The following is a 13,175-nucleotide window of genomic DNA, read 5'->3' on the forward strand; positions in this document are numbered from 1 at the left end:
GGGTTAGCCTTCGGGGGTGCCGCGGTGTGTGTGTGTGTGTGAGAGGGGTGGTGCCGGGTAAGGAGAGGGGAGCGGGGCCTCGCTCACTCCCACTGGGGGAGAGGGAGTGGGATGGAAGCTGCGCTCTCCCTCTACTGCTGACGAGCTTCAATCACGCAGTCTGTACGTCTCCGGCTGTGGGCGAGCTCCATGCTCAGCATCGGGGGCACGTACTGAGCAACGTGATTCTCCAGCTCCGCTAAATATCTACTTTCCCCCCCATCTCGACCCTCTCTCTCTCTCTCCGCCCTCCCCTCGCCCTCCCAGCACCAGCAGCAGCACTCAGTCCTATCTCTGTCTCCAGCCACCACCACCACTATCCTCCTCACCTCCAGCGAAAGGGCCGGCTGTGGAAGATCATTCCTCTCTCTCTCTCTCTCCTGCGCGGTGACATCTTCACAGCCTCCTGTAAGCCCGGATCGAGCGGTGAAGCAGCGTCTCTGTCTGCACGTCCTGAACTTCTGCTTTCAGTGATTTGGTGTGTGTGTTTGGATGTGCGGATCCAGCCCTCTCTCTCTCTGTGCTTCTAGAGAGGAGGGGCAGACGGCTACTTGGAGCCGAGTCCACCCCCCCTCCCTCCCACGGAAACAGGTTCCAGCCTGATGTGGAGCTGCTGAAATCCGATAGACACAGGAGTTTGCTGTTTGATTTTTGCTGCTGATCTTGCCTCAAGGATGGATGTGGCGGAGCGGTGACCGAGAGGCGTTTGCTAATCGTTCTCCAGGGAGCTTGGCGTGAGTTACTTCGACAGCTCTTCTCCCTCCCCCCCCCCCCCTCCACCCCCACCCCTTTGGGCAGCAGCAAAAAAAACCCGTTTTCCCCGGACGGACCGCTTTCCAATGGCTTTGCTCTCAGCTCTGACCGGGCTCCCGGAGCCTTGAATCGCCGACGCCGGAGTTTCTATCCTGCCCGCAGGTGCCAGGCGATCAGCGGGAGCTGGGGTGGCCGTCTTCCTGCTCTCGCCCACCCACCCCCCCCCCCGGGACTGGCAGAGGGGGAATCGCTAACGGAGGACCCCCCCCGTACCCAGAGCGAGCTGACAGAACGGATATGTTCACAGCAACGTGAAGATGGATTTTGCTTGTCTGCTGTTGTGGTTACTGACACTCGCATTGGAAAGCGTCTCGGGCCAGGGGGTGTACGGTAAGTTTGCAAACGGGAGCGATTTCCCCCTGTTCTGGGGATGGGTACCAAATTGCCCTCCTTTAACTGGAAGCCGGAGGCGTTTTTACTCAACACTTCCAGCAATTTAGCGCCGCGTTGAGCCAGTATGTGAGCCGGTAGCACTGGCCTGAAAGCTCTGTCTGTGTTTTCCCTTCCAGCAGGGAGAATTCCGGTTGATGTGTTGATTTGCACGGAGTCGCTTCATTGTGGTAAATGCAAACACGGATCTTCAAATGGCAAAGTATTGAATCCGCGGCGCTTCATCGCCGGCCCGTTAAAGTGTAGCGCCAATAAAGCGCTCTCAAGGCGGTCAGAGCAGCTGTGGAATATGTACACTCTCTCACCCAGACACTCTGGATGTGACCAGGGCTGTGCAGTGGGAACACTTGTATCTGAGGATATATGGAACTGAATTGTGTCCATGCAGATAGAGTGTGTGTGTCTCTGTGTGTGTCTGTCTGTGTGTGTGTGTGTGTGTCTGTGTGTATGCGTCTCTGTGTCTGTGTGTGTGTGTGTGTGTTTCTGTGCCTGTCTGTGTCTATGTGTGTATCTGTGTGTGTCTCTGTGTCTGTGTCTGTGTGTCTCTGTGTGTGGCTGTGTGTGTTTGTCTGTGCCTGTCTCTGTGTGTGTGTCTGTGTCTGTCTGTGTGTGTGTGTGTCTCTGTGTCTGTGTGTCTGTGTGTCTGTGTCTGTGTCTGTGTGTGTGTCTCTGTGTCTATCTGTGTGTGTGTAATAGCCACTTGCACCTCATTATCTCCAAGGGGGACTTCAAACTTGAGAATCTGAGCTCCCAAACCGACAGGAGACGCGGAGGAGTGCTTACTGTTCAAGGTGCTCTTTTCTGGTCGATTTGCGGGGTTTAAGCGCCAAGTTTCCAAAGTGTGGGACATTTTTTTGGAAAAAAGAAGGAAACTGACACCAAACTAAACGTGCGGGGCAACGAGACATTCTGATCTCGAGCTTGCTTGAAAAGTGCAATAATCTCAAGCTCCCTCCCTCCCACCGAGAGCGGGTCACTGTTAAACACCAATAACCTCCCCATTATTTACTCCCATCGCACTTTGTGCCAACTGGATTGAGGGACTTTGTGCAAATAAAACCGACATAAATTTCTTTTATTGCTAATGATAGTAAAGGGAAGTAATTTCTTCCCTGGCAGCAAAGCATTGCCAAAGAGAGACAGAGAGGCCTCGGTAACTGCTACACTCAGCGATTCATTCTCAAGGAGAGTTGTTGCATTCTTAAACTTTGAAATGAGAAAGATTTGAAAAAAGCGATGTCATTTGTTTCATGGAATTTAATTATTTCCCCCCCTCCCCTCCCCTCCCCACTCCCACTTCCCATCCCTCCAAACGGAGGCCGTGAAATGGAGGTGTCGCCTTGACAGTCAACATATTGTCCCCCTACTGCAGATCCTGCATGTCTAATGTTTAACATTAGATAATGTTTAACCCTACACTGGGCAATGGATGCGACAGCGATGGCATCAGTGAGTCGACACAGCCTTGTTTTGCTTTTGATTCCGAAAGCAAGGGGGTTAAAAGGAAGGTGGTTCGCCGAGCGGAAATGCGAGTATATTCACCCAAGCCGAGTTCTGCAGCCAGGCATGTTAACAATTGACGCGGAACCTGTGCTGAATCGCCAGATGAATGTCGGGGAATTGGTTACAGTATAGATGGCTGCAGAGGTCCCATTGTGAAGCGATCAGTGGGCTCGGCTGACTCACCCATTAGTCCCCTGGCCCCCCCCCCCCCCCATCCCCTTCACCACAGCCCCAGCCCCCCATCCCCTCCACCCCCCGCTCCTCATCACCACCACCACCACCCCTCCGAGTTCAATCCCTTGTCAAAAAAAAATTGTCGGGCGCCCTTCCTACCGACGGCGCTGTAAATTTGCTCAATGAGACGGTGGGTTTTAACGTCCGAACCTTCCAGGCTCTGGCCAGTCACCAACTGCTGGCACGCGTGAGTTCAGCAGCGAGCTGTCAGTAGTTATGTTAATTTCACGAGTGAAACTGACAGGCCTGTCCCCTGGTGATCAATCACTATTGCAGGATTCGAGGGAAATCAAATTATTAGGAACACTTGTAAATGTCAGTTTCTGTTGTGTGCCCGCACCCCACTCCCACCCCATGCGACATAAGTAGCTAAACACACCGTATTATAATTTTAAAAATAACTCGCGAAATGATTAATAGCGAAGTAATTGGCTGTCTAAGTCTTGCAGGTTTTCCGTAGACCCCCTTGCTTTGTGACTGACTGCCAAAAAATGCCCGGATTGGGAGTCGTGAGCACAAGTGATTTGTACAAGAGAGCAGAGTGCTGAACTTGTTTATATAGAGAGAAATATTCAATGTAGAGCAGTTCAGATGTTGGTACATGTACGGATTATTCTCGATGCAGAAGTGAGAATTGTTTTTGTCAAGGCCAATGGCTTCTCTACTTGGATCTTAGATCGAATACATTAAAGACGAAGGCGGTCAGTTAAAGTGACAATTCCGCATTACTAAAATTATCAGGATCAGAATTTACTGTCAGTGGGCGTTGGTAAACAGATCATTCCGCTACTGTTAATCTTGTCTGTCCTAAAACAAAGCCAAAACAAAATATAAACTTATCAGCCGTACAACCAGGGCTGTAATTTTTTGTTTCAGCTCAAGTACTCATCCATTGGAAATTTGCTATGCTTTAATGGAAATTGACTCTGCCCACAAATTGCATTTACTTAGTGGCAGAATCCTGAAATTGGTCACTGCCTAAACCCCTTGCAAGATCGACAAAGTCAGTCCAGTTAGAAGCGTATATTCCACTGAAATGAGTTACGAATTCTAGCGAGCAACTGGACTGATTGAATCAGGGGTAACCTCATAGTTTTGCTTCTGGATAACTTATAGAGATGCCCATCCTTCTTTCATCCACCAAAGTGATTCATTTTCAATGTCTGTTTACAATATTGCAATATTTCAGTGCAGTTTATGCATTTGTAGTAGGAATACAAAGAATGAGTCCAAACTTTGAATTTTATTTTGCTTTAAAAAGTACAAAGAGAGGAAGAGACAGACCGCTGTATTCTATTCCAACCGCTGTAACCCATATTTGACATTCTATTTTTAGTTAACAGCTGGAAGTCGAGGTATTTAAAATAGTTAATTGTACAGGAAAGATGATTGTGATGAATTAACATAAAATTTCATAAGTAGGACAAAGGCTAAAAGTTCAGACTAATAAAAGATGTATATAAATGTTTGCATTTCACAAAGTTCTGCACAAAGTTAAGGTTCAGTAGCAATGACAAAAAAATCTCACATTTCTTTCTAAACCAATTAGATGCTGTAATAGGAGGAGTTGAAGATTTTTGTGGATTGCCATAAATTACATTGAATTGCTGGCCATGACATAGAATTACTACAACCCATTCAGGCTTTTGTGCTCGACGTGAACCATCTACACTTCATTATCCATCTCCTTCAGCATATTCTTTGGTTCTTTTTTCTATTTAGTTTTAAAATCTGATGGAAAAGAATGGACCTAATCTAAAAATTGAAGTTCTAAATTGGAGGAAGACCAATTTTGATGATATTAGGCAAGCACTTCCAGAAGTTGGTTGGGCCAGGTAATTCGATGTAAAGGGATGGCTGGAAAATGGGAAGCGTTCAAAAATGAGATAACAAAGGTCTAGAGACAATATGTTCCTGTTAGGGTGAAGGGTAAGGATGGTAGATGTAGGGAATGCTGGATGACTAGAGAAATTAGGATTTTGATCAAGGAAGTAGCAAATGACAGGTACAGACAGTAGGGATCGAGTGAGTCCCTAGAAAAGTATAAAGGTAGTTATACACAAGGGAGAAATCAGGAGGGCAAAAAGGTGACATGAGATAGCTTTGGCAAGCAGAGTTAAGGAGAATTCAAAAGGATTGTACAAATACACTAAGGACAAAAGAGTAACAATGGAGAGAGTAGGTCTCCTTAAATATCAGCAAGGTTGCTTTTTTGAGGAAATGCAGGAGATGAAGGACAAACTGAATGAGTATTTTACATCAGTGTTTACAATGGAAAAGGGTATGGAAGCTAGAGAACTTGGGGAAATAAATAGCGAGATCTTGAAAAGTGTCCAGATTACAAAGGAAGAGGATTACAAAGGATGTCCTAAAATGCATTTATGCACCTTTATGCATTTTAATCCCCAGGATCTGATCAACTGTAACCTAGAATTTTGTTGGAAGATGGGCAAGTGATTGCTGGGCACCTTGCTGACATATTTGTATCATTGCTAGCCACAAGTAAGATGCTGGAAGATAGGAGGTTGGCTAATATGGTACCATTTTTTAAGAAAAGTGGTAAGGAAGTGTCAGGGAAAACTGAGGAGCCTGACATCATTGGTGGGCAATTTATTGGAGAAGATTCTGAGGGATAGGATTTATATGTATTTGGAAAGACAAGGGCTGATTATGGATAGTCAGCATGTCTTTGTGCATGGGAAATCATATCTCACTAACATAAATTTTTTGAAGAAATAACAAAGAGGATTGTTTAAGGCAGAGTGGTGGACGTGATCTATATGAACTTCAGTAAGGTGTTCGACAAGGTTCGCATGGTCAACTGGCTAACAAGGTTATATCACACGGAATACAGGGAGTACTAGCCAATTAGACCATGAGAACTAGCTCATAGGTTGAAGAACCAGGGTAGTGGTGGTGGGTTGCTTTTTGGACTGGAAGCTTGTGACCAGTGGTGTGCTGAAAATGTGTTGCTGGAAAAGCGCAGCAGGTCAGGCAGCATCCAAGGAGCAGGAGATTCGACGTTTCGGGCATAAGCCCTTCTTCATTCCTGAAGAAGGGCTTATGCCTGAAACGTCGAATCTCCTGCTCCTTGGATGCTGCCTGACTTGCTGAGCTTTTCCAGCAACACATTTTCAGCTCTGATCTCCAGCATCTGCAGACCTCACTTTCTCCATCGAAGACCAATGGTGTGCCACAAGGATCGGTGCTGGGTTCATTATTTTTTGGCTTTTATATAAATAATTTGGATGTGAATATAGGAAGTATGGTTAGTAATTTTGTAGATGACACTGAAATTGGTGGTGTAAAGGACAGTGAAAAGATTTACCTCAGCATACAACAGGATCTTGATCAGATGGGACAATGGATTGAGGAGTGGCAACTGGAGTATAATTTAGGTAAATGAGAGGTGCTACATTTTGGAAAGGCAAATCAGGGCAGGACTTATATATACTTAATGGTAAGGTCCTGGGGAATGTTGCCGAACAAAGAGACCTTAGGTCCTTAAAAGTGGAGTCACAGATAGATAGGATAGTGAAGAAGAGATTTGGTGCACTTGCCCCTTTATTTGTCAGTGCAAAGAGTATAGGAGTTGGGAGATCATGTTGCAACTGTACAAGGCATTAGTTAGGCCACTTTTGGAATACTGTGTTCAGTTCTGGTCTGTCTGATACGGGAAAGATGCCATGAAACTTGAAAGGGTTCTGAAAATATTTACACGGATGTGCCAGGGTACATGTTTTTGAACTGTAGGGAGAAACTGAATAGGCTGGAGTTGTTTTCAGTGGAACATTGGAGGCTGAGGGATGACCTTATAAAGGTTTATAAAATCATGAGGGGCATGGCTAAGGTGAATAGCGAAGGTCTTTTCCCCAGAATAGGGAGTACAAAATTAAAGCACATAGTTTAAGGTGAAAGGGGAAAAATTTAAAAGAGACCTTAGGGCAACTTGTTCACACAGAGGGTGGTGCGTGTATGGAATGAGTTGCCAGAGGAAGTGGTGAAGGCTGGGACAATTACAATGTTTAAAAGGTATCTGAATCAGTACAAGTGAGAAAGTTTTAAATGGATTTGGGGAAAATGCTGGCAAATGGGGCTAGATTAATTGAAGATATCTGGTCGGCATGGATGAGTTGGACCGAGAGGTCTGTTTCCGTGCTGTACATCTCTATGATTCAAGACCCATCTAGCTTGTCCTTGATTGTCTCTGTATTATCTGTCACAATAAAAGAGTTTTTCTTCTCATTTATAAGATGTGGGCATTGCTGGCTGGGTCACCACCTGTTGTCCATCCCAAACTGCCCAGAGGCACAGGCACTAGATTACTTTTCAAGGTCAGAAAAATTGTGCAGCAGTAGTTATAAACTGAATATGTCATTAAAAACCCACCTCATTTAACATGGTGTAACTTTTAGAAGGGTTTTTACTGATTAGCTCAGTGATATTTAACTGAACGTAACTGAAGGGACTTCAACCCTATGGAAAAGCATAGAATCACTGACAGTTTTGGATTGCCATATTTAACTGCACTTTTGCAGACTCCAGAAATTATTGTCAATTTCAGTGATGTAATGATGATGAACACCATCATCACTGTCATCAATACTATCACAAAATCCAGATGAATATATGCAATAATTTGAGTAAGTCTGTTTTGCAGAGGTTAGTTGTGGATTTAATTTATCCAAATGTTATTCAGTATCATAAATGGAAAATTCAATTAATTGAACAATTTATTGTTCCTTCATTATATTGAAGCTATTGATGCTATTGAAGCTCCAATATATTCCCTTGTAAATGCCACTATCTACAGAAGGTCGTGGAAATTTCTATGTAGAAAGACATCATCTCACTCACTGTGATTAGATTAGATTGCTTACAGTGTGGAAACAGGCCCTTCGGCCTAACAAGTCCACACCGACCTGCCAAAGCGCAACCCACCCATACCCCTACATTTACCCCTTACCTAACACTACGGGCAATTTAGCATGGCCAATTCACCTGACCCGCACATCTTTGGACTGTGGGAGGAAACCGGAGCACCCGGAGGAAACCCACGCAGACACGGGGAGAACGTGCAAACTCTACACAGTCAATCGCCTGAGTCGGGAATTGAACCCGGGTCTCAGGCGCTGTGAAACGGCAGTGCTAACCACTGTGCCACCGTGCCACCCACTAATTGTACTCATGAGAGTTCTATATTGAAACTAATCATTCCAACTCCATTTCTACAACTGGATTTCAAGTTATAAATGAACAGAAGAGCTTCCATTTATGTAGCTTTATGCAAATCTCATGCCCCGTATACTAATTGCAAGGGAAATTATTTGATATCTTTCCGTTGCACCTTAGCAAAATGCAGCCAAAGAGTTTCACATATCAACATTTTAATGACCACATAATCTCATTTACTGATTGCTGCTGTTTCGATGGATCAAGTCCATAGGAATTGAAAGTGAGGGTAGACCTTGATTTTAATGCATCTATGGTAATACAACACTTCATCAGTATTTCAGTGAAGTGTCTACTTAGATTATGACTGAAATCTTACAGACCTTGCTAACAAGCTGGAAGATGGGGAGACTCCAATAGTACAGAATATAGACAGCGTGCCACATTCCACCCATGACCTGAAACTAGGCTACACCGATACCCTGTACTTGCACAAATTCTGGCCTCCATTATCTCCTTGACTGCTGAAACCTGGTGCTGCTGGGACTATAAACTTGCCAGCTCATTAGATTGACTGGCAGCTGTCTAAGAAGGGTCTTCTCCCCAAGTGGAATTGGAAGTTTCACCCATAGATAAATGGGGAGGAAGGGAGAAATGGAAGGTGGTTCCCTATGTTCTGAAGAGTCCTGGTCTGTGTAGTTAAGTCTATTTGAACTTCCAACTAACTGATTGAAGTAAGAACACTTCACTGAGCCAGAGCCATTGAAAAAATACACTTTTCAGGCATATTAATAAGGAATAGGGTACCATGAATTTGTAATGTTTTATTACAACAGCATTAAACAGGTGTAAGAGGCAAAAGAAATAACAAGAAAAGAATGTGAAAACATATAATTTATGTGGAGAGATTAAGAAAAATTAAAAAGAGGAATGAATTAATGTTTTACCCCTTTAACTGATTTATAATATTTATACATTAAATAAGTAAATGTACCAGAATGACAAAATGATATAGGAGAAGGCTTTTCACTCCATCATATCTGTGTTGGTATATCATGTATAGTAGATATAGCTGTTTAATTCTATTTTTTAAATATTTTGTCCATTAATTTTTTTTAACTAATTCCCTATTGAATGTTTGTGAATCTAGTTCCTTTCACCTTTTAAAGCAATGTATTCCATATCACAATATTTCAATTTGTAATAGCAAAATAAAAGTTTCCCCATATCACCTCTGTTTACTTTGCCAGTCACCTTTAGCTTATACCTCCTTGTTGTTCCTGTCCCTTTACTACTGGAAGCAGTTTCTTTGGATTTACTTATCAGAATCTTGAATGATTTTGCACCTCTTTATCAAGTCTCCTTTCAATTTTCTCAGCTCATATAAACACAACACTTATGTCTCCAGTCTCTCCATGTTCCTGAAATCTTTCATCCCTGGTACCATTTATGTCAATCTCCCTTAACACTCTAGGTAAAAACAATGACTGCAGATGCTGGAAACCAGATTCTGGATTAGTGGTGCTGGAAAAGCACAACAGTTCCCGAGGAGAAGTAAAATCGAAGTTTCGGGCAAAAGCCCTTCATTAGGAATACAGCCTTAACATCCTTCCTAAAGAGTAGTGCACAGGATTGAACACAATACTCCAATTGAATCCTGACCGGTGTTTTATAAAGGTTTAATAGAACTTACCTACTTATGTACTTTGTGACTTTGTTAATAAAGCCAAGGATTCCATCTGTTTTGTAACACACTTTTCATCTGATCTCAGCACATTTGAGGATTTGTCTACTTACACTTTCAGCTCTCTTGCAGCATGTCAAAAATTGTATTAATTCATTCATAGTGCTTGCTCTTGCTTTTCCTACCAAAATATTATCTGCATGAAGTGTAATTTCACATCCATTTGCCTATTTCAAGTGTCTATGTCTTTCCAAATGTTTATTACATTTCCAAGTCATTATCTTAAATATCTAAAAATTATGCCTCTATTCCTGGTCATCTATATAAAGAAAAAAAATGACAGTGAGCTTACTACAGTTGCTGGGAAAAACCACAGTGTAGTTCCTTCCAAAGTGAGAAGCAACTGTTCATTACTACACACTGATTTTTTTGACCATTGGCCAACTTTGTAACCAAGCTGCCGCTGCATCTATTTTGCATTCAGTTCTTGTTTTCACACTGACTGTATTTTATGTTGTCTTACCTGCAATTGTTATTGGGGTAGTGGTATGCAAACACATTGATCAATAAGTGGAGTGCAGACACTGTAAACACTCTTGTAGTTATTCTGGCATCAGTGTGGATCGCATACTCAAAGAATGAGTTCCAAATTGTATTTCTAATTGATACAGAGTGTTGGCAGTTAAACACATACTGTTCAGGTTTTGAATGCATCATCCAAGCTGTGGTTGAAAGCTGCTATTATGTATCACCATAATCTCTTGTTCACCTTTTGCGTAAATGTTTGATGAAGTATTTATTCCATTTATCTTGAATGTGGTAGGATACACAAAGCGGAGTAGCATAACCGGCATGGGTTGGCAGAGAAATAAATTTGATGTTCTGATTGGTGGAACCACTCATCAATAGGGTTTTAAATGGCAACAGAAAACACTGAAGAAATTCAGCTGATCTGGCAGTGTCTGAAGAGAGAGAAGCAGAATTAATATTTTGAGTCATATTGGATTCAAAATGTTAACTCTATTTCTGACTTCACAGTTACTGTAAAGTTTAAATGGATCTTTCTGTTTTTATTTCAGCGTCCACAATACTTTGGTTTTTATTTCAGTAAGGTTTGTTATGTATTACTCTGTGGGCAGCAGAATGGTTGCACTACTTTACTCACTGTCAATTGCCTGGTGAGAATTAAAATCCAAATCATCCCCTTATCTTTCTCCCATGCCCATGATGTTCTTACCCATCAAGAATCCAAATCTTGAAAATTCCATTTGTCTGTGCACTCACAACCTCTTGGGAGCAAGGAGACTTCCAGATTTCCATTACTTCGTACAGGGCAAAGCATGCTTTCCAGCTTCGTTCTGATCAGCACTAGCTTAAGATTTTATTCTCTTGATCCTCTACTAAGAGTTATTTTTTGCATTATTATTTATTACTTTAAGCAAATCTATTATAGATCGCACCTCAACCTTCTAATCTGAGAGAAATTAAAGCCAAATATATGCAATCTGCCCTTGTTTGTTGACTCTTTTAAGTCCTAGTATTATTATGCTACATCATTTACAAGGCCAACATATCTTTACTGAAGTTTAGTGGACAAACCTGAACGCATTGTTACAGGTTACTGGAAACACACACACTTTATTGCCCTTAACTTATGGAAAATCTGGCTTTGCAAGAGACAATAGGATCCTGTGACGAGCAATCCTTTTTAAAACATAGAATATTACAGCGCAGTACAGGCCCTTCAGCCTTTGATGTTGCACTGACCTGTGAAACCAATCTGAAGCTCACACTATTCCATTATCATCCATATGTTTATTCAGTGACGATTTAAATGCCCTTAAAGTTGGTGAGTCTACGACTGTTGCAGGCAGGGCATTCTACACCCTTACTACTCTCTGAGTAAAGTACCTACCTCTGACATCTATCCTATGTCTATCACCCCCTCAGTTTAAAGCTATGTCCCCTCGTGCTAGCCACCTCCAACCAAGGAAAAGAGTCTTTTACTGTCCACTCTATCTAATCCTCTGATCTTCTTGTATGTCTCTATTAAGTCACCTCTCAACCTTCTCACTCGAACAAAAAAAGCCTTGAGTCCCTCAGGCTTTCCTCATAAGACCTTCCCTCCATACTAGGCAACATCTTAGTAAATCCCCTCTGCACCCGTTCCAATGCTTCCACATCCTTCCTATAATGCAGTAACCAGAACTGTCCGCAATACTCTAAGTGCAGCCACGCCAGAATTTTGTACAGCTGCAACACGACTTCCTGGTTCTGAAACCCAATCCCTCTTCCAACCAAACCTAACACAGTGTATGCCTTCTTAACAACCATATCAACCTGGGTGGCAACTTTCAGAGATCTACGTACATGGACACCAAGATCTCTCTGTTCATCCACACTACCAAGAATCTTAATCATTAGCTCAGTACTGTGTATTCCTGTTAATCCATCCAAAGTGAATCACCTCACACTTTTCCACATTAAACTCCACTTGCCACCTCTCAGCCCAGTTCTGCAGCTTATCTATGTCCTTCTGTAACCTGCAACATCCCTCAGCACTGTCCATAACTTCACCTACCTTAATATCATCCGTAAATTAACTAACACACCCTCCTATGCCCTTATCCAGGTCACTTATAGAAATGACAAACAGCAATGGCCCCAAAACAGATCCTTGTGGTTCCCCACTAGTAACTGAACTCCAGGATAAACATTTTCCATCAACCACCACCCTCTGTCTTCTTTCAGCTAGCCAATTTCTGATCCAAACCATTAAATCTTCCTCAATCCCATGCCTCTGTATTTTCTGCAAGAGCCTACCATGGGGAACGTTATCAAATCATATACACCACATCAGTCACTTTACTCTCATCCACCTGTTTGCTCCCCTTCTCAATGAAATCAATAAAGTTTGTGAGGCACGATCTATCCTTCACAAAACCATGTTGACTATCCCTAATCAAATTATTTTTTTCAAGATGATTATAAATCCTATCTCTTATAAACCTTTTCAACACTTTACCCACAACCGAAGTAAGGCTTACTGGTCTATAATTACGAGGATTTTCTCAACTCCTTGAACGAGGGGACAATGTTTGCTATCCTCCAGTCATCTGGGAGTATTTCTGTAGATTAGGTGCTGGGTTCTGTTTTAAAAACATGGGTAGTCAGAATGAAGAAAACTTTCAAAGATGCAAGTCTCTCTCTTGGTTGGAATATTTGGAAACCTGGTAAAATTTCAACATCTTGGTATTTTGATTAGTTTTTAAATCCTGAGAAGCTAAACTGTGACCACTAACCAGAATTAGCCTAATTTTCATACAAGCCAATGTTTACC

The 13,175-nt window shown here is 42.6% G+C and overlaps 1 protein-coding gene across 1 annotated transcript in view; it reads left to right on the plus strand.

The window, feature by feature from the left end:
- Positions 1-1,070: 1,070 nt before the first annotated feature.
- The window catches only part of mdga2a (MAM domain containing glycosylphosphatidylinositol anchor 2a), a 924,938-nt gene continuing 912,833 nt past the window's right edge, over positions 1,071-13,175 (plus strand). Inside the window, exon 1 of the mRNA XM_060828983.1 lies at positions 1,071-1,182. Coding sequence (XP_060684966.1) covers positions 1,110-1,182 — 73 coding nt within the window. The 5' untranslated portion in view covers positions 1,071-1,109. The remainder of the gene's footprint in view (positions 1,183-13,175) is intronic.

This window comes from Hemiscyllium ocellatum, chromosome 8, assembly GCF_020745735.1.
Source record: "Hemiscyllium ocellatum isolate sHemOce1 chromosome 8, sHemOce1.pat.X.cur, whole genome shotgun sequence".
In the NCBI taxonomy this organism is placed as follows: Eukaryota; Metazoa; Chordata; class Chondrichthyes; order Orectolobiformes; family Hemiscylliidae; genus Hemiscyllium; species Hemiscyllium ocellatum.